The 25287-nt window shown below is 41.8% G+C and overlaps 1 protein-coding gene across 4 annotated transcripts in view; it reads right to left on the bottom strand.

Moving 5' to 3' along the window:
- PHLDB3 (pleckstrin homology like domain family B member 3) overlaps positions 1-25287 on the bottom strand; it is a 101158-nt gene that overhangs the window by 49126 nt on the left and 26745 nt on the right. For 3 of the 4 annotated variants that reach the window (XR_012236301.1, XM_073601959.1, XM_073601957.1), the window contains exon 2: positions 8996-9234. Coding sequence is in view for 3 of the 4 variants with exons in the window: in XM_073601959.1 (XP_073458060.1) it covers positions 8996-9214 (219 nt within the window). In the remaining variant the exon portion in view is untranslated. Of the gene's footprint in view, positions 1-8995; positions 9235-13550; positions 13671-25287 lie in introns of those variants that run through there. The other variant, XM_073601958.1, reaches the window with a different exon arrangement.

The raw sequence follows: 25287 nt of genomic DNA on the forward strand, positions 1-25287 counted from the left end.
ACTGGGGAGATAATCCATAGCTCATAACCCATCGCCCACTGCAGATTCAGATCATCAAACAAATTTTAGTATTACACAAAGACAACCTGAGTAAATCCAAGATGCAGTTTTAAAATTATTTCATTTATTAAGGGAAAAAAGCTGATCAAACTTGCCTGGCCCTATGTGAAAAAGTAATTGCCCCCTACCATGCTGAATCATAAATGAACTGTGATTAACCACAATTTTTTGAAAAGCCGAGTTAGATTTCACTTGCCAAACCCAGGCCTAATTACTGCCAGACCTGTAGAATCAAGAAATCACATAAATAGAAGCTGTCTGACAAAGTGAAGCACGCTAACAGATCACAAAAAGCCACAATCTAAAAAAATTCAAGAAGAGATTAGAAACAAGGTAATGTACATGTATCAGTCTAGGAAGGGTTTCAAAGCCATTTCTAAGGCTTTGGAACTCCAGTGAACCACGGGGAGAGCCATTATCCACAAATGGAGATAACTTAGAACAGTGGAGAACATTCCCAGGAGTGTCCGGCCTACAAAAATGACTCCAAGAGCATGACGAGGACTCATCCAGGAGGTCATAAAAGAACCCAGAACATCTAAAGAACTGCAGGCCTCACTTGCCTCAGGTAAGATCAGTGTTCATGATTCAACAATAAGAAAGAGAATGGGCAAAAATGGCATCCATGGGAGAGTTCCAAGGTCAAAGCCACTGCTGACCAAAAAGAACACAAAAGGCTTGTCTCACATTTGCCAAAAAAAAAAAAAAAATCTTGGTTATCCCCAGGACTTTTAGGCAAATATTCTGTGGACTGATGAGAGAAAAATTTTACTTTTTGGAAGGTGTGCGTCCCGTTACATCTGCCATAAAACAAATACAGCATTTCATAAAAAGAACATCATACCAACAGTCAGACATGGTGGTGGTAGCGTGATGGTCTGGGGCTGCTTTGTAGCTTCAGAACCTGGACGACTTACCATAATTGATGTAACCATGAATTCTGAGCTCTGCTAGAAAATCCTAAAGGAGAATGTCCGGCCATCAGTTCGTAACCTCAAGCTCAAGTGCACTTGGGTTATGCAGCAGGACAATGATCCAAAGCACAATAGCAAGTCCACCTCCAAATGGTTCAAACAAAGCAAAATTTAGGATTTGGAGTGGCCTAATCAAAGCCCGGACTTAAATCCAATTGAGATGCTGTATCATGACCTTACACAGGCCGTTCATGCTGGAAAACCCTCCAGTGTGGTTAAATTAAAACAATTCTGCAAAGAAGAGTGAACAAAATTGCTCCACAGCAATGTAAAAGACTTATTGCCAGTTATAGCAAACGCTTGATTGCAGTTATTGCCGCCAAGGGTGGCACAACCAGTTATTAGGTTTAGGGGGCAATTACTTTTTCACATAAAGTCAGGCAGGTTTGGACAGCTTTTTTGCCTTAATAAAAGAAGCCATCATTTAAAAACTCTATTTTGTATTTACTCGGGTTATCTTTGTGTAATAGTAAAATTTGTTTGACGAGTTGAGTCATTTAAGTGTGACAAATATGCAAACAAATTAAAAATCTGAAAGGGGGCAAATACTTTTTCACACAACTGTATTTAAAGTTTTGTGCCCAGGGTTCAGCTTTAAATGTCAGCAGGTTGGTGGGTAAAAAAAAAAAAAAAAAAAGTGAAAGTCCAAATAATATTCCGGAGTGATCGGCATTATTACCCCAAAAGAAGCCAACACTACAGATGTCTGCTTAATGCATAAACACGGTCACATGGCTAGAACAATCACACGTGTTTATGCCATGATCCTGCAGTGGAAGATCTGGCTGCCAAGTCATGACTACGGAATCTGGGACTAGACAGGGACGGTACCACTTTAAATGAGCGATGATTTTTGGTAGGAGAGGTGTGGAGGGAGGAACGCGGATCTCACAAACGCCTCTTTTTGTGTCCAAATCTGACACCTGTAATTATTTTTACTATCTACTCTCGCAGCCCGTCACATCAGGGATTTGGGAGGGATTTTAATAGTCACACATCAAATTTTTGATTATGCAGACAATAAAAAAACTGCGCAGTCACCTGCCATATTTATGAACTTTACTGCAAGGGGGGAGGGGCTGCACGAAAGCCAATGGCAGACCCGCGAGGTAGATCCACCATCACAATAGATAATGAAATAATTGCATTGACTTGTACATGACTACCTTCTCAGCTACCCGTCAGCTTTTTATTGCCGTCTGTCTTTCTTTGGCTGATAATCTGACTGATGACAGCTGGTGGTTCAATGTGAGAGATGGGTGACAGCTCTGAAGCTTGCACTGTGAAAGGTAGAACCAAAGCAAAACTTTTTTTCCCAATTTTCGATAGAGTAAGGGAGGGTTAAGTCCCTTTCAGTTTTTTTTTTTGTTTTTTTGCCATCTGTGTCCCCGTTGGGGAGATTTCCCTTCACTTCCTGTCCAATTGTCACAACAGGAAGTGTGAGGAAATCCCTTCACAGTGAGAAAATCCCTGGTTTCTGTCAGAACTAATGTCCCCCAATGTCAGATGACAACCCAAAATATGGGATTTTCTTTCATGTTCAGTGTTAACAGTCACTAGGAAAAATAGTGGGGGGAATTTCCATGAGCATGGAAGCACAGACCGCAAAAAAAACTGGACAGGCGTGGTGTGTATCCACCCCGAAGACATGATTGGCTGTGTAGCACCCTCCTAGTTAGGTACTAGGTTGCTAGGTAAATTTAGCCTTTCTTATGTGGCTCTTCTTTAATCAATGGAGCAGCTGTTGATTGCTTGGGCTGATCAGGGTCTCACAGGCTACAGACTTGATAACTTCTTCCTGCCTTCTGGAAGGTTCCAGAACATAGGAGTGTAGCAAATTAAGTGAGTAGCCTGAATGTTTATGGGTCTCAGCCAATCCCTGGGGCGGTGTAGGTGGTTGCAAAGCACATAAGTATGCAAACAAAACAAACAACCTCTTGTGCACAATATGGATGTTCCAGCAATGAAGAATCTTAGGTCTTCAATAGTTCAAAGCTGGTCAAGGTCTGGGGAAGCCCAAAAGGAACACTAGAAAAAGCAGAAACAGAGGGAGCACCAACCTTGTCTTTAAAATAAACTTCTATCTGGACTCAAATATTACAGTGTGTTGCCTTCTAGACTCGTTCATCTTTAGTCCAAAACAAAGTGATTGTGGGAATCTTTAAAAGCTGCCCAATGGCCAGATTATCCAGAGTCAGAACTTTTATCTGGGCTAAAATATTACAGTGTGGTGACTTCCAATGGAACCTGGAGGTTCTATGAAACCTTCTTTGAGAATGGATGACCTCTGTGGTCATGGTCAAATCTGACTGTTCATCCTAAACAAAGATGAACAAAGCATGGTGCTTTATATCTAGCATTTATTCATCTTTAGCCCAACCCAAGGTGACCATGTGTAGAAGCTGCCCAATGAGCAGATAATCCATTGGAGGTTAGTGGGAAGAATGAAACCTCTACAGTGGTGGTCGGAATGCCACCCTTAGCCAGCTAAAAAGATAATTGGTGTTATACTGCTGGCTCTGCCAAGCAGCATTGCACCTGAAACCATACAAGAACTATCAGATGAGAGGTTGATCACTCACAGCTCAAGGAAGCCCTAGACACTTCTGGAGGAACTTTGGGGTTCTCTGGAACCTTGGTTAAGAGTGGATGACCTCATGACCAAATCTGACTGCTCATCCTAAATAAAGATGAACAAGGCATGGTGGCAGATTATCCATAGGCTTACTACCATGATACCGACAATACAAAATGCATACAAGACTCCAGGATGCCAGTTAAGCTTTCAAAGTCAAGACAGGCCCATTACATAGGCCAATTGCTGCCAAAGAAGACAAAAAAAAAAAACTCATCTATAGGTAATATGTCCAAATCTTTTGAAGGGTTTTTTCTTTTTAGGTTTTTTTTTTTTTACTAAAATAGTTTTACTTTTCAAAAGCTAGAATGGATGCTATGTTCTGTTTTTAGATTCAAACAGTGATAAGCAATCCTAGGAGAAACATCTCCCCCATTCCCTAACATCCTGATAAAAGCATGCCATGAATTTTGATGTTCTACTTTGTACCCTCATCGTGTACCATCTCCGGGGGTTTGCCAGTTGTAGAGAAAACCTTAAAGCAAAATTTTAACATGTGTTAATTAAAATGCAAGACCCCCGCCAGGCCTATACACATTATGAGGATTTTAGCAAATGACATTTCAGACTCTATAGAGGCTATTCTAGTTCTCTTGCCAAAATCCTCCACAACGAGCACTATTTGCATGAGGACTCCCAACGTTGTAATAAGAAACACCGCACTACCAAAAGTAAACTAGATTTTTAATAATGATGTGTTATAAAAATGGTCAGTTCACCAGGCACGGAAATGTTATTTTTAAAAATAATAACGAATCCAGGATTTTCTCTCAATGTATTTTCTGACAATACCAATCTTTGAGTGTGTCTCTACCCCCAGAGCCCATACAGCTTAGTAAGGACTAATAGATAGACAATTCTATAACCAACCAGCACCTCCGCATCCAAAATAGAAGCATAAACCTGGATTACCAGTTTTATGTGAAACGTAGTGTATTTTGTATACATGTCTGTTATTTATAGCGTTCAATACTAATACAATAAACAATAGAAACATTTTTTTTCAATGTTTATTTATAAAATAAAGATTTTATAGACACAAAAAGAGATCTAAAAATAAACGTCAAGACATGAAAGTAAACTATAAGTTCCAACTACTTTTTTGATAGAATATGGCAGTGGTGGTCACCTACATAAAATAGTGAGCTTCAAGTGGGGCCACCTGACATCACCAAAGGGCCTTGTATAAAATTCTGTGAATTTAAGTCTACTAATAGCTGTCAGAGACTGCAGTTGTGCAACATCAGACTATGAAAATGCTACAACAGCTGGTTATAGAGCATGGAAATGCTACAAGAGAGGGGCGGAAACCATGGAAATGTAATAAAAAATGGTCAAAGACCATGGAAACACTGCAGGAGATGATCAGAGACTATAGACAGGTTTCAAGAGATGATCAGAGACCATGGGAATGGTTCAAGAGATGATCAGAGACCATGGGGATGGTTCAAGAGATGATCAGAGACCATGGGAATGGTTCAAGAGATGATGAGACCATGGGAATGGTTAAAGAGATGATAAGAGACCATGGGAATGGTTAAAGAGATGATAAGAGACCATGGGAATGGTTAAAGAGATGGTTAGAAACTATGGAAATGCTAGAAGAGATGGTCAGAGACTAAAGAAATGTTACAGGAGATGGCCAGAGACCATGAGAATGCTTCAAGAGATGATCAAATACCATGGAAAGTGTTCAAGAGGTGATCAGAGATCATGGAAGCGCTACAAGAGATGGTTGGGGACTAGGGAAACACTACAAGCGAAGGTTTGAGACTATGGAAACACTACAAGAGATGGTTGGAGACTATGGAAACACTACAAGAGAAGGGCAGAAACAATTTAAATGTAATAAATATGGACAAAGACCATTAAAACGCTACAAAAGATTGTCAGAGACCATGGCCATTATTCAAGAGATTATCAGAGTGAGACTATAGAAATGTTACAAGAGATGTCCAGAGAAATGGTTTAAAAGATGGTTAGAGACTATGGAAACACTACAAGAGGTGGTCAGAGACAATGGAAAAGCTACAAGATACAGTCAGAGACAATGGAAATGCTTCAAAAGATGGTCAGAGACATGGATATGCTTCAAGTGATGGTTAAAGACTATGGAAATGCTACGAAAGAAGGCCAGACTTTTTGTAAGAGATGGCCAGAGTTCCTAGAAATGCTTCAAGAGACAGTCAGAAACCATGGAGTTACTACAAGAGAGATGGTCAGAGACCATGGAAATGCTTCTTGTGCAGATATTCCTTTGGGAAGATTTCTTTCACTGCCTGTCCTGAAAACACAACAACAAGCTTAGATACTTTTAAAGCTTAACTCCAGGGAAAGGAAAAATTCTTCCTTGAAGTGGGGCTGCCCCTACATTGCAAGGATTCAAAGCTCATTTGTGTCTAGGGGGCAAGAAAAATAACTTTTACTCACCCAAACCTCCATTCCCTCAGGCACCCTCTAGGCTGCAAGACCAGCTATGCTTTGGTGGTCACAGGTCCTCTGATGTCATCAAGTACAACGCAGAGCCCTGCATTGAACATGAGGTTGGCGAGGGACAGTCCACCCCTGGATTAGCATTGGGGATTGGGGGGGGGTCCCCAGCATTTAACCCTTGCAGTGCAGTGGCAGCAAAACTGCAAGGGAGGATTGTTCTTTTCCCTAGAGATGGGCTCTAAAAATGAAAATTAGCACAACTGACCTAGACCATTATATATTTTCTCTTCCGAGTGTCCCCAACTACACAAGCCATGTACTGTAATACCAAGTCTGTCCCTCTTCAATAGTTTATTTACGGTCACTGGTGGGAAACTTCCTGTTCCAAAACGCCTGGCAGTCCCCTATTTTAACATTTAACTCCCAAGAGGGAGAATGAAATAGCCCTGTCCATAAATAAATGGGGTGAACACCAAACTATCGCCTTCAAAAGAGTTAATTTGCTGGAAGAGCTCTAGAATGTGAAGAACGACTAATTCTTCTTCTTCAGTATTTAATGACTAATTTGTTTGAAGCAAGATGAATGAGAGCTACAGCTCCTCTTTCAGAGGGTGAGAAATGTAAGAGGACGGCAGCCTTGTGGTTACTTCAAGGACAACCCCAACCAGATAAAGTATACATCTGAAACGCATCAAGAAGAACGGATTTTGCTACTATTAATTATTTTAAAGGGAACGCACATTTGCTTGTTTTTCGCTGTTTTATGGCTGCACAGTGAAGGAGACGATTTTTAGAATTTGAAATGCTGCAAACACTGTGCCACTGCCCCGCCTCCTCACCTGACCACAATGGCCACACCCATCCTGATCTCTTTATCCTGTTGGTTCACCTATTTACCAGCCCCTCCATACAGGGCAGCCACTCCCACACCATGTCTGTAAAGCAAGACCTATACTCAGGCTAGGTTCACATTTGTGCTTTTCAGGAATTTCCCGCCACACACAGAAACGTGCGGCGGTGTCGTTAAGGCTAGGTTCACATTTTGTGCATCTGCCCGTGGTTCTGCATGTAGCCCATTAAAACGAATGGGCTGTCCTACACATGAGAAAACGCTCAAAAGTTAGTCTAGTTAGTTAGTTTTATATATTTTTTTTTTATTTTGTGTTTTGTTTTAGATTTGTTATTTTTTTATTTTAGATTTGTTATTATAGGTTTTATGCTACATTTGTTATTTTATAACAAAATTAAAAATATTAAAATAAAACAAAACAATATATATCATCTGTAAAGCAAGACCCCCATGCGTGTCAAAATGCATGGTGCCGCAATACTACATGCAGGGCCTTCTTTTGATTTGATTTTTTTGTGCATAGGGCAGCCCATTGAAATTAATAAAATTAAATATAAATAATTATTTCATTATATATATATATATATATATATATATATATATATATATATATATATATATATATATATATATATATATATATATATATATATATTTTTTTTTTTTTTTTTATATTCACATACACACACAAATAACAATACAAACTACACATGACACCAAATTCATTATTAACATTGGGCTGATCACATTTACTTATTCTGTATATCTAAAAATAGATGTAGCTTGCATTTCTGGCCCACATGCTGCAGAAGACAAGGGTGCCATCCTGTAGACAGTGACAAAAGTTTCTGAGCCTGCAACTATTTTCCTGGCCTCAGCTTGGCCTTCAGACACACCTGCGCTGCCACATATCCAGTACTGGCAACAAAGGTGTCTGGTCGAAGGTGGTCGCCTTTTCAGTCTACCCTTCGACCGGGCACCTGTGTTGCCGGCACTGAAGATATGGCAATGCAGGTGTGTCTGACCTTTTTTGCTCTTTGGCCTCTCAGCAGGTGTGCCTTCTGACACAGCCATACCTCCAGCGCCGGCAACACAGGTGCCCGGCCGAAGGGTTGACAGAAGAGGTGACCACCTTGGACGCTGCAGCAGAAAGGGGGTGCAAGAAGGACAGGACCTGAATTCCATTCTACTGAAGTGACGGAAGGGGAACTTCAGCCTTTTTGCCTGTAGTGCTAAAGGACCTTGACCAGACATTGCAGGTGCCCAGAGACACCAGACAATGGCCAACTGGACAAATATGATCAGACCACTCAACAATCGTTCTTGAACAAGCATGTGGGCTTGCATTGGGAAAGGTGGCAAGGGTCGACCACCAAGGGCACTATAGCAGAAAGGGGGGTGCAAGGAGGACAGGAACTGCAATCTATGCTACTGAAGTCCTAGCAAAGGATTGCAGGACCTGTCCTTCTCGCACGCCCCTTCTGCTGTAGTGCCCAAAGGTAGTCGCCTCTTCTTTCTACCCTTTGGCCGGGCACCTGTGTCACCGATGCTGGAGATATGGCAAAGCAGGTGTGTCTGAAGTCTGCTGGGAGTCCAAAGAGCAAAAAAAGCAAGACACACCTGCATTAACATATTTCCAGTGCTGGCAACACAGGTGCCCGGCCGAAGGGTAGACAGAAGAGGTGACCACCTTGGGCACTGAAGCAGAAAGTGGGTGCAAGAAAGACAGGACCTGCAACCTTTGCTACTGAAGTGAGGGAAAGGGAACTTCAGCCTTTTTGCCTGTAGTGCTAAAAGGACCAGGTTCCAGGATTGCAGGAGACACCAGACAACGGCCAACTGGACAAGTATGATCCGGCCACCCAACAATTGTTCTTAACCAGCATGTCGGATTGCATTAGGGGAGGTGGTAGGGGAAACTGGCACAGGAATCCTAATGAATAGGGAGATGGAAGAAGTCGCTCACTCTTGCTCTCTGCCTCCCATTACTACAACTTATACATTCACTCTAAAATCTCTTCTGCTCAGTGCAGAGGAACTCACCTGAGCGCTCTCTGTGCTGCTGGTCTCTTCGTCGTCGGTGCTGTCGGTGATCCTCCCTCCCTCTGAAGACGTTGAGTCCCCTTCCACCTCCTCCACAGGCTCCCACAGGCTTTCTTCTTTTCTTTCGGGGGACATGGATTTAGCTTTGCGATTGGCTGGTTCCAGGCAAAGGGGAAGCTCTGGCTGCCCCAGGAGTGTCCCTGGGCGTCCGACCACCATGGGTTACCAACGCACGCAACCTGCCGAGAGAGGACAAACAAGTAGAGTCATACCCAACAAGGTTCCTTCATGGACTTCACTGGCAGCCTGACTGTGCAGTACCCATAGTACAAAAATATATTCTATATACAACAATCGCCTAAAAATAACAAACATCACAATGGTAACATAGTAATAAATGAAAATGTTCAGACTCCCAAACACTTGGCCAACACCACATTACATAGGTTTAGATACACAGGGCAGGCCCCTCACATTACTCACATTTTACCTCTAAGGACAGCAACAAAAATTACATTACAACCAAACTCTGGGGTAACCACTAAATACATTTTTTTTAAACCTGCCCAACCAGTCCTGAGATTTACACAGCTCTGCCACACAGCACAGCCCCATCATATCTGATCTTTCTATGTTGCAGTTTCATTTTCACTTACAGGTCTCCCCCAAAGAGAAGCAGAAGACCAATGATCTCATCTGTCCATACCTCTGCTTTCTCCTCCCATCATGGTGCTCCTTGCACTGCAACACACCCGACTTGCTCGTCGTGCTGCTTTTTCCCTCCCACCCTCTGAGCTCTGCTGTACACCTTGAAATAAAATTATACAGGATTTTAGCGTCAGCAGTTTGGGCAGCACTTTACAATATAAAGGGGGACAGTTTATTTACAGTACAGTTAAATAAAGAAGGAATGGGGGGGGGGGGGTCCCTGTTCATGGAGATTGAAAGTTTACTGTAGTCACTGAAACAGGAAGTGAGAGCAAATCCTCCAATGGGGACACCTGTTCAGCTAACAACCAGTTAATGGTGGCCACACTTGTATTCATATGACAGATCAATCAATGAGGCTAAACCTATTAAACTGAATGGAAATCGCAACCCAAAGACCCTCCAAATCGATCAATTTGGACTCTGCCAGCTGGTAGAATTTTGTTGATCACTTCTGATTGCTCATATATTTGATTATTAATTATTATTAATTTGATTGTATTTTCAAACAATATTTTTAGTTGAACTGCAGAACGTCAAATGCCAGACTGTGAATGGGGCCTCAAAGTGAAATATGAAACATGAAATATGAACAAAGCATATCCCCCTCTATGGTGTGTACTTGTCTCAAACCAGAGCACTAAATGTCATTTCTGTTGCCTCGATCCCCCACTATCTGCATTAGTCACTTCTGACATGTTTGCTGACACCAAGAGATAAAAGGTGACAGGGGAGGGACCTCCAGCACACAGCCTGTGATTTACAGCCTCAGCTCTATTCATGTGTGCTGTGTGAAGAGGGGGTGCATCTCTTTCCTCCAATCAGCTCTCAGAGCTCTCTTCACTGAGCTCTGCAGAGTGTAACGTCACCTCCCCGCCACCTTTTTTTTTTTTTTTGACATTTCAGACAAGCTTTATAAATGTGGCACTTGGAACGAATGTAGAGAAGAGAAGACAGCAGATAAACGGGTACAACCTGTGTAGGAAGATTTGTTTTCTCTCTGTGTATTACCTGCGGTCAGTCACTTCACTGGGTACATGTGACCACTTTAAGGCTTAGGACATTCATGTTAATGACACAGCAAGCATGCAAAGGGGTGAAACGCGCCATCACCAAAAAGGACTTTCCGGAAAAAAAAAAAAAAAAAGGAGTAGGGCCAAATATGTACTCGCTAAAAACATGTTACAGCTCGGTTATCGCTGATCTTTGGTATTCCCCGGGGGATTTTTTGTGAAGGGAAACAATAGCAACATAATGTACAAACTGAAGCAAATGTAGCGAATGCGGAATTGGTTTACATAATATAAAAGTAAAAGCATGAGACAAGCCATGGTTTAAGTAGCAGAAAAGGCAGTAATGAAGATAGTGCCACCTATTGGTGAAAGTTTGTACTACACCCAAATGCAGAAAAACATCTTAAAAAATTATTTATTTAGTTGTTTATTAGAAAAGGTTTATTTAGCATTGACAAATAATGCAGCTCTTTACATGCCATTCGTCTCCGTCCTCAAGTAGCTAAGGTCCCTAAATCACATACCCATAGCTCCCAACTGTCCCTTATTTCAAGGGACTGACCCTCATTCAGAACAAAGTCCCTCTTTCCTCCTCATTTTGGTCGGATGTGAATTTTAAGGAGCCCCATTGGGGTGCTTTGGTGAAATATCAGGGGGGTCTAAACAGACTGGTCAGAGATTCTCCAGTCCCTTTCTCTGCGGCGTCAGCTGCACTGGACAGAGAATGAATGGGAAGTGCTCTGTTGAGTGGCTTCTTGTTCATTCACAAACTAAAGCATAGTACATACAGTTTACTATGCTTCAGTTATGAATGAACACATGAGCAATCATACCAATCTTCCAGGACAGCACTGTGTGTGTATATATATATATATATATATATATATATATATATATATATATATATATATATATATATATATATATATATATATATATACATATACACACACACACACACACACATATATATATATATATATATATACACATACACACACACACACACGTCATCTGAGCGGCACATTGCAATGTTATAAAAAGTATAAACATGGTTGGTTGTAGATAATGGTTCTAGATTGATTCCTATTGGTAGGCATATGACTGCATCCTAGATGACTAACGCGTTTCGTGTATAAAACACTTCCTCGTGCTCAAAGGCATCTACAAGATACAGGGTATAGGTTAGTCTAAAATGGTACTGAGAGTAACAGGCAAAGTTGCCAATCCTAGGTACTTACATGGAATGAAGTACATTGATGTATGGTGAGTATGGAGCCAGGGCCAGAAATATATGTTTTCTTGATGCCCATGCCATGTGTGCATGTGTATATAAATTAAATTATATTTTTGTACCTGTCTTTGCATTATTGGTATGTATTTATATATATATCTAGAGCAATTAAATGCTTTTACAACCTAACCTCTAGTCAATAGCCTCATCTAAAGTCCCAACCTTCCTTTTCATATGTACCAAAACAATTGGAACTACCAGGATTTTATTCTCTAGGGTGTCTGCTTTCAGAAAATATATCATGTTTTGGGGGTTTGATTTAAACTTCAGACTTACAAAATGTTTTTTTTTACCAGTTCCCGACCGACTCACGCAGATATACTGCGGCAGAATGGCTCTCCTGGGCGAAATCCCGAATGGATAAGTCATTCCTTTTTTCGGCCACCAGAGGGGGCACGCTGCACGGCGGGGGACCCGATGCGCGTGGTCGGCGATCGCGGTTAAGAGCGCCAGCATGGGGATTTGTGTTTGTATACACACAAATCTCTGTGCGGTCAGAAGAGAGGAGACATGTCATTTGTTCCTAGTAAGTAGGAACAGCAATATGTCTCCTCTCCTAGTCAGTCCTATCCCTGTACAGTTAGAACACACTGAGGGAACACATTTAACCCCTTGTTCGCCCCCTAGTGTTAACCCCTTCCCTGCCAGTGACATTTACACAGTAATCAGTGCATTTTCATAGCACCAATGTGTCAAAAGTGTCCGATCTGTCCGTTGCAATACCGCTAAAAATTGCAGATCACCGCCATTGCTAGTAAAAAAAAAATAATAATTATTATTATTATTATTATTAATAGCCATAAAAAAAAACTTTCCCATAGTTTGTAGAAGCTATAACTTTTGCGCACACCAAATGCTTATTGCGATTTTTTTTTTTTACCAAAAACATGTAGAAGAATATATATCAGCCTATACTGATGAAGAAATGATTTTATTTTTTTTTTTAATTTGGGGATATTTATTATAGCAAAAAGTAAAAAATATTGGGGTTTTTTTTTTCAAAATTGCTGCTCTTTTTTTGTTTATAGCGCAAAAAATAAAAACTGCAGTGGTGATCAAATACCACCAAAAGAAATCTCTATTTGTGGGAAAAAAAGGATGCAAATTTCGTTTGGGTACAGCTTTGCACGACTGCACAATTGTCTGTTAAAGTGACGCAGTGCCAAATTGTAAAAAGTGCTCTGATCAGGAAGGGGGTAAAATCTTCGGGGGCTGAAGTGGTTAAGCTTGTGTGCAAAAAAAAAAAAAAAAAAAAAAAAGCCAAAAACGGTCCTGGCAGCGAAAAGGTTAATGTAGAACTTAAGATTTTTTTGGATAAATCTGCTTTGCGCTGATTGACAATGCTACTGTTTGCTGTGCCTCCTGTGCTCATTCCTCCAGAGACGTGTCCCACTAATAGAGGTGGTGTGTTACTGGTCAGATCACCAGGTAAAAACAGAAGAAAAAAAAAAAAAGCCTAAAAAAAGAAAACAAATGTAGTCACCACATCTAATGATTGGTGAGCTGCGATCTATTACATTTCTGGTTTTGGGTTGATTACCGCTTTAAATGCACAATGTCCATGTCTAGGTGGTGTGTCCCTTTAAGCGGCGTGTTGTGTACACTTCCCACAGCCCAGGGTACGGTTCAGTTCCCTCCACGCGTCCCTCTGCTTTTCCCATGAATGAGAATCTTCTTTCTGTTTGTTCAGCACTTTCTGCTCTTTAAATATCCTCCAGATCCCGACTTCAGTGATTCACCCCCCCCCCCCTTCTCCCCTCCGCCAAACAAAATCCAGACTCCTGAACCCATACACACAGAGGAGAGGATTGCGTCCTGGTGTTGTGCAATACGGCCTCAGACAAGCTGCTCTTACGATTGGCTCCCAGGCTCTGGCTTGGCGTCACTTCTGCTTCTCTATATAAAATTTAGAAGAGGGGATTTTTGGAGTCTTCCATTGGAGGGGGAGCTCAGCTGTGCCAAGTCCACATGGAAACCCCCAAAGTGACATCCAGAATCCCCCTCAACTTTACATAATGATGAGTAATGGGGGGGGGGGCAGCAGCCAGCGGGGGGGACAATGTTCAGGACTTTCCACCGAACAGGTTACTAGATGTAACGTGACTTTCTCTGCGTGAACTTTATAACTTCCCCTTCTGTACAAAAATTCTGATCTATATCGCGTTTTGGTGCCAGAAGGAGAAATGAGAGTTCTGTGCGCCGAAAACAAGGAAGTCATTAATGTGCGAACACCGCACTCCATTTACAGAACTTAGAGGATCGCCTTTTAGCGGTATGCAGAAAGTAAAGCTGAACTCCGGGTACAAAGATTTTCAATATATTCCTCTATAGCAATGGTCTCCAAAATGCGGCCAATGACTGGGGTACAATTCCTCCCACTGACACCAACAATGGGGCACTATTCCTCCCACTGACAACAATGGGGCACAATTCCTCCAACTAACACCAATGATGGGGCACTATTCCTCCCACTGTGCTGTACGTAGCCTGAGCAGAGCAGGCTCCACCCATTACAAGCCATCAGATACAGAACTAGTCGCCCTGCACAAGGAAGGAGAGCAGCAAAGACCGGTCTTTATGACAGGAAGCTCCTATATAGGAGGCAAAGTTGGGGGAACAGGGGTTCTGAAGTGGGTTAGAGGACTCTGCAGCAAACTTGTTGGTCCTGTAGGGGGTGAGGTTTCTGGAGGAGCCTGGGGGTCACTATTGGAGATACTATGGAGTAGTGGAGGCTCTTCAGAAGTCTGGGGTCCCAAGGGCCTGAGAGCACTGTGGGGATATGGTTGGGCGCATTACGGAAGGATGGAGGCTCTGCGGAAGGATGAGGGTCAATGTTGGAGGTTGGGGGCACTATGGAGGGGTGGAAGCTCTGTAGAAGCCTGGGGGGGGGGGGACACTGTGGAGGCTGAGGGGTCTCAAGGGCTAGAGAGCACTCTGGTACATGTTTGGAGGCACTTTGGAGGGGTGGCGGCTCTGCGGAAGGCTGATGGGCACTGTAGAAGGTTGGGGGCTACTGCAGGACACTGTTGGAGGTACAATGGAGGGCTAGGAGCTCTGCAGCATGCTGTTTGAAACTTTGGGAGGGTTGAAGGCTCTGCAGAAGCCTGGGGGGGCACTGTGGAGGATAAGGGGTCTCAAGGGCCTGGGAGCACTCTGGTGATATGGTTGGGGGCACTATGGAGGGGTGGAGGCTCTGCAGAAGGATAAGGCTCACTGTGGCAGCTGAGGGGTCTCAAGGGCCTGGGAGCACAATGGTACATGTTTGGGGGCACTATGGAGGGGTAGAGGCTCTTCATAAGGCTGATGGACACTGTGGAAGGTTGGAGGGGGCCACTGCAGGACACTGTTGGGAGGCACAACGGAGGGCTAGGGGCTCTGCAGCATGCTGGTTGAAACTTTTAGGAGGGTTGTGGGATGCCGTGGGAGGTTGTGGCACTGGGGAGGGGTGGAGGAAGGCACAGGGGCATTGTGGGAGGTTGGGGGCTACAGTGGGACACTGTTTGAGGCACAATGAAAAGCTAGGGGCTCTGAAGCATGCTGGTTGAGTGTTGGGGGGGCACTGTGGAAGAAGGCTGGGGGGCCTTGTGAGAGGTTAGGGGCCACAGTGGAACACTGTTGAAGGCACGATGGAGGGCTGGGGGCTCTGCTGCATGTTTGGCGACACTGTAGGAAGCTTGGGGGGCACTGTGGACGCTGCAGGCTCTTAAGGTTCCAAGGGCACAATGGAAGCGAGGAGGTGCTGTAAAAGGTTAAGGGATCTACATCTGACTGGAGGCCCAGGAGAAGGAAAGCTGCAGTCCAACGGTGAGTTATGGTCTGGTGGATGAGAACCACTGGTCTAGACACTTGGTCATGTGGATCTCTGCTAAAGGTGTCATAAGCTCACAATCTAGCAGACCCTCCCCATTAGCAAAGTTCAACTAACCAAGTGCATAGGCCTTCTTTGTGTAACCAGCCCTGAAGGAGGCCTGTAGCAGCATTTTTTCCTGGAAAGACAACCCCAGTACCCTTTCTTTACCCATCTTAGCAAAATATGTATCAGAGCTTTATTGAAAGCCTGCCTTTCCTGGAGTGGAGAATATGCTGCTACAGGCTTCCTTCGGTGCTGAAAGACAAAAACAAAACATTCCATAGCTCAACTCACCAACCAGTCTGCCAACTGACCAAATTAACCTGTCCAACAGTCTGCGTTAAAAACAGGGGGTTTAGTTAGCACGTATTTGCATAAGCATGCATATACTGCAAGGCCTGTGTTTGCAAATGCATGCTAACTAAACCCCCGTTTTTAAACGCAGACTGTTGGACAGGTTAATTTGGTCAGTTGGCAAACTGGTTGGTGAGTTGAGCTTTGGGATGTTCTGTTTTTGTCTTTCATGTGATTGCCCTTCCATGTGCTCCTTGCTGTGAAGGCCAGTTATAGGTGGGGGCAGGGGCCATTTGTTTGTTTTCCTTCAGTGCTGGCTAGGTTTGGGGACAAATATGAGGTCTATGAGGTCTACTGCTTCCTGAGGCCTGTGACATTCTACTACTCTCCATCCAGCGCTGGAAACCGGCTCGGGCAGGGGGACACATGCTGTTCCCTGCAGCAGTAAGCTTCACACAAGTAAAAAGTATTAGGGTGACAATTTTAACAATGAACTTCAGAATAATCCTGCCTTATAAAATATTTAATTACAAAAACACCCTTTGGCAACGGGTGTGTGTGTGTGTGGGGGGGGGGGGGGCGACAACATCTGCGGAGTTGCACACTCTAGCACAAGCCATGGTAACTCTTCCCTGACAGTACAGACCCCCGGCCACATAGTCTACATCTATTAGTTTTAGAAGGTTTGATTTATTAAAGATGATGTTAAATCTGATTATATTTTTCCTTATCTGGTCCCGTTTTTTTTTTTGTTTTTGTTTTTTTTTAACCTGTTTACATTACATACCTAATTTTTTTGTGACGTCATCACTGGGTCTCTGTGCTTCTCTATGCAATGCAGGTGGGTCTTATGTGCCTTCTTTGACTTTGTGTGCCTATTCTGACTTTTGTGTTTTTGCATGTGCCTTGACTGTGAGTGTGTAAAATGCAAATATTTCAAAGCCGGCCTACATGTACCATTGCCTACAGCACACACGCACTCCGGTTCCAGTCTATTTCTTGCAGGCACTGATTCGGTACATTTCCAGACCTCTAATGATGCATTCATAGCACTCCCCCCCCCCCCCCAAATGTATTATCCCATATCGGCTCTGGAAACCTCTCCCTTTGTTGGTCGTTTAATGGGAGCTCAATGATGCATCCCCTCCATTCACATCCAGATTTAACGCCTTCTTATGTTAGTACTACGCTGGGGGGGTCTGGGGGGGAGGAGTCTGGAACCCCTCTGTGCTGTCAGGCAACTCTGCACGATCCTATTATGTGCAGTCAACAAGGTTTGTCTCTTTTCTTCACATAATCACTCGTTTGGCATGTCATATTTTCTGGATTCTACACCGTATACACATTGTTGCAATATGTATAGGTTAGGCGTGCAATCGGCATCCTTACTGAACAACTGCAGGATTATATTGACGATATGACTTTCAATTGATATTCCCTTCTCTACCAAATTTTCTTTGCAACTATTTTTTTGTCACATATATCTTTAATGATATCCCATTCTAAGGCCCCATACACACCATGCAGATTTTCTACAGATTTTTGTCTTCAGATTTACCAAAACTATGTAGTGTAAGGGCCTACCTGATTGCATACAAATTGAAACTCTTAAGGTTTGACCTCATATTATATGGTTTTGGTAAATCTGAAGACAAAAATCTGCAGAAATTCTAATAGTGTGTATGGGGGTCTTAAGCCTTGTACACACGGTCAGATCATTGGACGAATTTTCGTCGGTTGTTTGTTGGATGCTGGTCTTAAAGTGAAAAGTTAAGAAGCTACTCACCATCAGAAAATTTTCGTGCGACAGAATTCAACGTCAGAAGTGATGTAAGGTGTTGAATTGTTTTGTATGTGTTCTTTCATTTCTGAGCATGCCTAGTCTTGCTCTTCAGATTTTTTTTTTTTTTGGTCAGAAAACCGTACTAATAAGAAGAAAAATCACACGTTGTGGTCACATCAGACAAAAATTTTCAACCCTGCACATCCAGTTTTTGTCTGTCGAAAATTCGTAATCGGCTGTCAAAATCAGCATGCTAACGATCAGAAAATCGGCAGATCGTTCATCAGATGAAGTTTATCTTCACATTTTCTGACCGTGTGTACGGGCCTCAAGTCCGTAGGGTTCAATATGGAGTTGGCCCACCCTTTGCAGCTATAATAGCTTCAACTATTCTAGTAATGCTGTTCACAAGGTTTAGGAGTGTGTCTATGGGAAGGTTTGACCATTCTTCCGGGAGAGCATTTGTGAGGTCAGGCACTGATGTTGGACGAGAAGGCCTGGCTCACAGTCCCTACGACCCCTTTCACGCTGAGGCGCTTTTGCACTAAAAAAGTGTCTGAAAAGCTCATGAAATTCTATTTCCATTAAAATTAATAAATGCTTTCACACTGGGGCGGTGCGCTGGCGGGGCGGTGAAAAAACTCCTGCAAGCAGCATCTTTGGAGCACTAAAAAAGCACCACAAAAACTCCCCTCTCCATTGAAATGAATGGGAAGTACCTTAAAAGCGCTCACTGGATATTTTCTTCCCCATTCTGGTTTGAGCTTCAGAAAGTCATCTTCACCACGTCTAGATGCCTAAATGCATTGAGCTGCTGTTGTGTGATTGGCTGATTAGCAATTTGTGTTACTAAGCAATTGAACAGGTATACCTAATAAAGTGGCAGGTGAGAGATATAGAGATAGATTATATATATATATATATATATATATATATATATATATATATATATATATATATATATATATATATATATATATATATATATATATATATATACATACATACACACACACACACACACACACACACACACACACATATATACACACACATACATATACACACACACACATTATATATTTATTTTTTTTTTTCTTTGTGCAGATTGCATGGATGCTTTTGATTACAGGAAATCAATCCCAGACACTGTAAGCACCCACAGCTTCAGATATCACAATCACAAAAACAAAAGTCCAAATGTGCTCATCCTGATCTTATATAAGTTCACAGAAGTATCTCGAGTGGAGTTTTCCTTTAAGGAGGAAGGTAATAAAAATATCCGTCATGTCGCGGTTTGGGAGTGGGCGCAGTCATTTGTTCTCACGTTGGGTGTAGCGGGTATAAATTTACCAAATCAGACAATGCTATTATTTAATCCCAGGCTTGTTGTGACACGTGTGTGCGCAGTGCTATGTACATGGCTACAACACACACTTGTCAAATGAAAAAAAACAAAAAACAAAAAAAAACCACACACATCTTGGTGACAAATTGCACGTATTCAGTAATCTTTGACATTTTAGGGCTCATTCACAGTTTGTATAATGAGCTACAGTGATCGGAGATGACCATCGCAGGCTCAGCGTAAGGACAATAGCAAATGCTACCTCTGTCTAGGTGCCCTTTGGTGCTGTTGGTGTGCAAGAAAAATGTAAACATGTTAAATTTCAATAAATTTCAATGCAGTACAGCACACAAAAATGTGCAACAGAGCGTCACAGAATAAAAATAAATAAATACAAAAAAAAAAAACACACACTCCCGTAAATGAAGCTTCTAGAATGAGTTTCACCCTGAAGTGGTGATCTTGTACCAAGGACAAATGATAATAATAATAATAATTATTATTATTATTATTTTTATAATAAAGTAAATTAAAAGGGGAAAAAAAGAAACAAAAACATATATTTTTTTTATTTATACACACACACACATACATTTTTTTCTTTTTTTTCCCCCCTTTTATAATGAACTTAGGTTTTTCTTTAAAGCTTCTTGGGTCCCATAGCATCAAAGAAACTCTCGTTAAATCAACTTGTAATTTCCTCCTGCTTTTCCTCTAATCTGCCAGTCTCATTTACACATTTATTTTGGTAATTGCTCTTCTGATTGAAAGCTTTATCCTAATTGCAGAGCGCAGTGCGGGGCCCCTTGTAATTTTCCCTGCTCTCCCGGTGCACCGTACTCAGTTACTGGCCCGATCAATCCTCGGCTCTCTTTAAGCTGCTGTCAATCCCTGCTGGCGTCCTTGACTTCCACATACACAAGCATGTTTGCATCATATAGTTGCATTCTGTGTTCTAAGTTACAGCGTCAAGCTTTGCTGGTTAACCCCCTGCATGCCTGTAGGAGCCTATCCTGAAAGGTTGCCTAACACCATGCACCCACATTAATGGGCATGCTGGATAGGACAGGTAGAAGAGGCCTCAAGGCTTTGGATTGTAGATGGTGAAATCTGGGATCCTAGTCCAGGCTGACTCAATAGTTTATTCTGTAATCAGCTCATCTAAATGTTTTCAGACATATTCATGCTGCATCAAGTATAGATTTTTGCTGCCTACTCCCATAAGCCAACTGGCATGTGACGCCCCCGTCTTTGTGTCACACTAACAAAATCAGGTGGCACATGGAGGTTGGTGTAAGATAGGATCGAGGAGATAGCTTGCCTATTCTGTGTCTATACAGCAAGATCTGATGACTACAAGGGTAGGCAAACACTATTCTGCTAGTGTACAGGGTCAGATTGGTTGGACTGTAAATAAATCATAAGTACAGTTATTTCAGTGTTTGGTTGATGATTGAGAATTAATCCACCTGACAATTTATTATACAATATATGACCAAAGGTTTGTCAGGACCTGATGATCACAACTACACTATATGGCCAACAAATTTTGGACCTCCCCTTCAACCTTGTGTAATCATTTGGAAAAGTTCCCTTTTCATTCCACAATGACTGTGCCCCTGCGTACAAAGTCAGCCCCATAAAGACATGGTTTGGCCAGTTTGGTGTGGAGGAACCCAAGTGGCCCACACAGAGCCATGACCTCAACTCTACTGAACACCTTTGGGATGAATTGCAATTCCAATTGCGAGTCAGGTCATCTCATCTAACATCAGTACCTGACCTACAAGTTATTTTTCATTTAATGGGCACAAATTCCCACAGATACTCCAAAACCTTGTGGAAAGCTTTACCAGAAAAGTCAAGACTGATATAACCATAATGGGGGGGCTAACACAGTATCACTATCCATGGCTTTGGAATGGGATGTCCAAGGACATTTAGATGTGGTAGTCAGGTGTCCACAAAAGGTGGCCATACAGACTAATTCTCCTGAGGATGGGTTTGTTTGGTTATGTGCCGGGTGACAAACCAAACTCAAGGTGTTTTTTTATCAACACACTGTTGTAAAGTGCAATATTTTTTTATTATTATAGGACGTGATCAGAAGCCCATGAACTTCTGATCACGTCATATCAATGACGAAACACGTCAACTTGAGATGCACGGCGCGCCACACTGAGCTCTAGGTGGAACGCATGCTGACTGAGACAGGTCCTGCTGTAATCACCGCTATTGTGGGCTGTGACAGAGGATATTTTAAGATTTTTTGCAGTTGTAACCTCATTGAAAGTTTTTAATAAACCATCTGAACTTTTTTATGCTATGAGGAGGCCAGGTATTTTTCCCATTTTATCCTGCTCACTAAGAGATCCTATCCCTGGAACCACGAACTTCCGTGAGGAGTGAGTGTAAGGACTGATTGATGGGTTTTTCTTCCCTGGTCATGGAGACCATTAAGCCTCATTTGACTCCTCTTGCCATAAGGCAAAAGAGGGTCAACAACGTCTGGTGAGTAGGAATTGTACTTCACTTTTCATTGGAAAACAACTGTTTGTGCCATACATCAGCCAATGTGGGCTATATACACCAAGGCGATCTTCTAAGCCTCAGAGAACTTTTATACTGGATATCACATATGATCACGGAGAATATAACACTTCATTGTTTGGACTTCACATCAATTCTTTTGTTTGTTTAAAAAATGTATGCAATTTAGGACATATTTATTATTATTATTATTTTTTTTTTTTTTTATTTGTCCCGCTATTGTTTATCACATCGTTTGTTTAACACAGTAGCAAGAGCTGTTAGACACGGAGCATTATCTCCAGTGGATTATATATCACATAAAGGAAGCAAGGGCTGACTTAGCCCACTGGGTTCTACCTTTAGCTAAAATATAATTTTTGGGTGCACTGACCCTTTAATTATATAAAACAGCTTTTTGCCAAATCCAACTGTTGCATGACTATGAGCACAACCCCTACAGCACTATCTTCTGACAGCACTCGGTCCTGTCAAACATCTACATGGTAGGGGAACTGCAACCAACCTCATTAAATATACAGGCTGACCAAACCCATCAGCGTTTTGCGTCATCATGGGTTTTGGCTTTGGGACAATTTAATTACGTGCTGCTATATTACTGTCTTGGCACAGTGCATGTGTTATAATATCCTGATGTGCTCCATAGTGGCCAGCCGTTCCTAATTATCATAAGCAGCCCTGATTTTTACTGGAACTAGTTTTGAGTCATGGTTCATTATTACCAAACAAATCTATGTTTGAAGGTGGGATATTTCTCCATTCCTCCTAGGAGAGAGAGGACTATCTGGCTTGGCCAATAATATGCAAGCGCTCAACAAGTAGGCAGTGCTGGGTTTTCATTTTTGGAAAGTTCAGCATGGTTTACAAAACAGATTTTTTTTTTTACTATTTTTATATTCAGTACAAATGATCTTTTACTATTTTTATACTCAGTACAAATAATTTCATACTTGAATGTAATCGAATAAATATGAACAATTAAACTAATATTTCATAAATACGACGACTTATAACCAATAGGTGGCACAAGAAAAAGAAGGTTTCCGCAAATGATATTAGAATATAACATATATATATATATATATATATATATATATATATATATATATATATATATATACACACACACACACACACACAAAGGCTTCAGATTGAATTACAAAAGATGGGATAACTCTCCTTTCCTCCTAAAAGGCACACATGATCAGAAAATCATAAATAGATCGATTGCTCGTGACAGAGCGAGAACCTGGGATCTGTGTGTGTAAACACACAAATCCCGGTTGTTCTTTCAGGGGAGAGGAGACAGATCGTGTGTTCATACTAAGTATGAACACCGATCTCTCTCTCCTCCTAGACAGTCCCATCCCCCCCTACAGTTAGAACACAGTGAAGGAACACAGTTAACCCCTTGATTGCCCCCTAGTGTAAACCCATTCCCAGCCAGTGACATTTACACAGTAATCAGTGCATTTTTATAGCACTGATCGCTGTATAATTGTCAATGGTTTCAAAAATGTGTCAAAAAAGTGTCCGATGTGTCCACCATAATTTCGCAGTCCCAATAAAAAATATAATATTATATATATATATATATATATATATATATATATATATATATATATATATATATATATATATATATATATATTCACCGCCACTACTGAAAAAAAAATATTATTATTATTATTATTATTAATAAATAAAAATGCCATAAATGTATCCTCTATTTTGTAAACGCAATAACTTTTGCGCAAACCAATCAATATACGCTTAGTGCAATTTTTTTTCACCAAAAATATGTAGAAGAATACATATCAGCCTAAACTGAGAAAAAAAAATGTGTTTTTTTGATAAAAAATGTGGGATATTTATTATAGCAAAAAGTAAAAAAGATATTGTGTTTTTTCCAAAATTGTCGCTCTTCTTTTGTTTATAGCGCAAAAAATTAAAAAAAAAAACGCAGAGGCGATCAAATACCACCAAAAGAAAGCTCTATTTGTGGGGAAAAAAAAGGATGTCAATTTTGTTTGGGTACAGCGTCGCACGACCGCGCAATTGTCAGTTAAAGCGACGCAGTGCCGAACCGCAAAAAATTGCCTGCTCATTGAGCAGCCAAATCTTCCGGGGCTGAAGTGGTTCATCAGTACAGTTTTTTCACAAAATACAAATACAATACATCACTTTCGAATTTTTTTTCTTTCCTACGAGAATTTTCGTACTTTTAGAGCCGGTTCACAGGGGCGGCTTCAAAAGTCGGAGGACTCTGAAGTCGCCCCGTGCATCGCGACTTCAGTGCGGCTTGCAAAACGACTTCTGTATAGAAGTCAATGCAAGCCGCTCCGAAGACGCCCCAAAGTAGTACAAGAACCTTTTTTGAAGTCGTAGCGACTTAAGTCGCTACTATTAGAATGGTTCCATTGTACAGAATGGAGCACGACTTGTCAGGCGGCTAAGTGGCCTGACAAGTTGCCCCTGTGTGACCCGGGTCTTAGTAATCTCTTCATTTTTTATATGGGGACTGTATTTATTGGTGTATAACACGCACTTTTTCACCCTGAAAATCGGGTGCAAATACCGTGTGCGTGTTATACGCCAATACTTCAGTTTTAGCTGCCTTGGAGGGGACAGGGAGGGGGGGTTGGACGAGCACCGATAGATTACATGCAGTGAGAATCTCCTGTTTACTTGGCGGCCTCTGTAATAGAAAGTCCCGTCTCCTGGGCCGCCATTGGACCACTGTTCTGTCTATCATAGGAAATTCTCACTGTATGTAATCTGTCAGAGTGCGTCCCGCCCCCCTCCCTGTCCCCTCTAGGCTGCAGATGGGCATCGATCAGGCCGCTGCATTGAAGGCAATGGTGAGGCCGCTGCATTGAAGGCAATGGTGAGGCCGCTGCATTGAAGGCAATGGTTAGGCTGCATTGATGGCAATGGTGAGGCCGCTGCATTGAAGGCAATGGTGAGGCCGCTGCATTGAAGGCAATGGTGAGGCCGCTGCATTGAAGGCAATGGTGAGGCCGCTGCATTGAAGGCAATGGTGAGGCCGCTGCATTGAAGGCAATGGTGAGGCTGCAGATGGGCACTGACCCTTATTTTGCTTCAAAGTTCCTTATTTAAAATTTAAGATTTTTTCCAGAAACTTCCCTCTTAAAATGAATGTGCGTGATATACACCGATAAATAAAATGAATAGGAACTGTTGATGTTACAACATGTATTCCTTTCTTTGATTGTGAACTATACTTGGAATTTTCCTACTGTACTTCCTTGTTCGTTTTATAAAATGTTTATGCAAAAAAAAAAAAAGGGAGACAAGAATTTGTCTGATAATGTGTAGCAGGCTTTACAGTACAGAGAGAGGACTTTTTTAGAAAGCCCAGCATGATTTGACAAACTAAATGTAATGGATTCCTACCATTATTATTTGTAAAATAAAGACTTTAGACACAA

The sequence above is a fragment of the Aquarana catesbeiana genome, linkage group LG10 (genome assembly GCF_042186555.1).
Source record: "Aquarana catesbeiana isolate 2022-GZ linkage group LG10, ASM4218655v1, whole genome shotgun sequence".
NCBI lineage: Eukaryota > Metazoa > Chordata > Amphibia > Anura > Ranidae > Aquarana > Aquarana catesbeiana.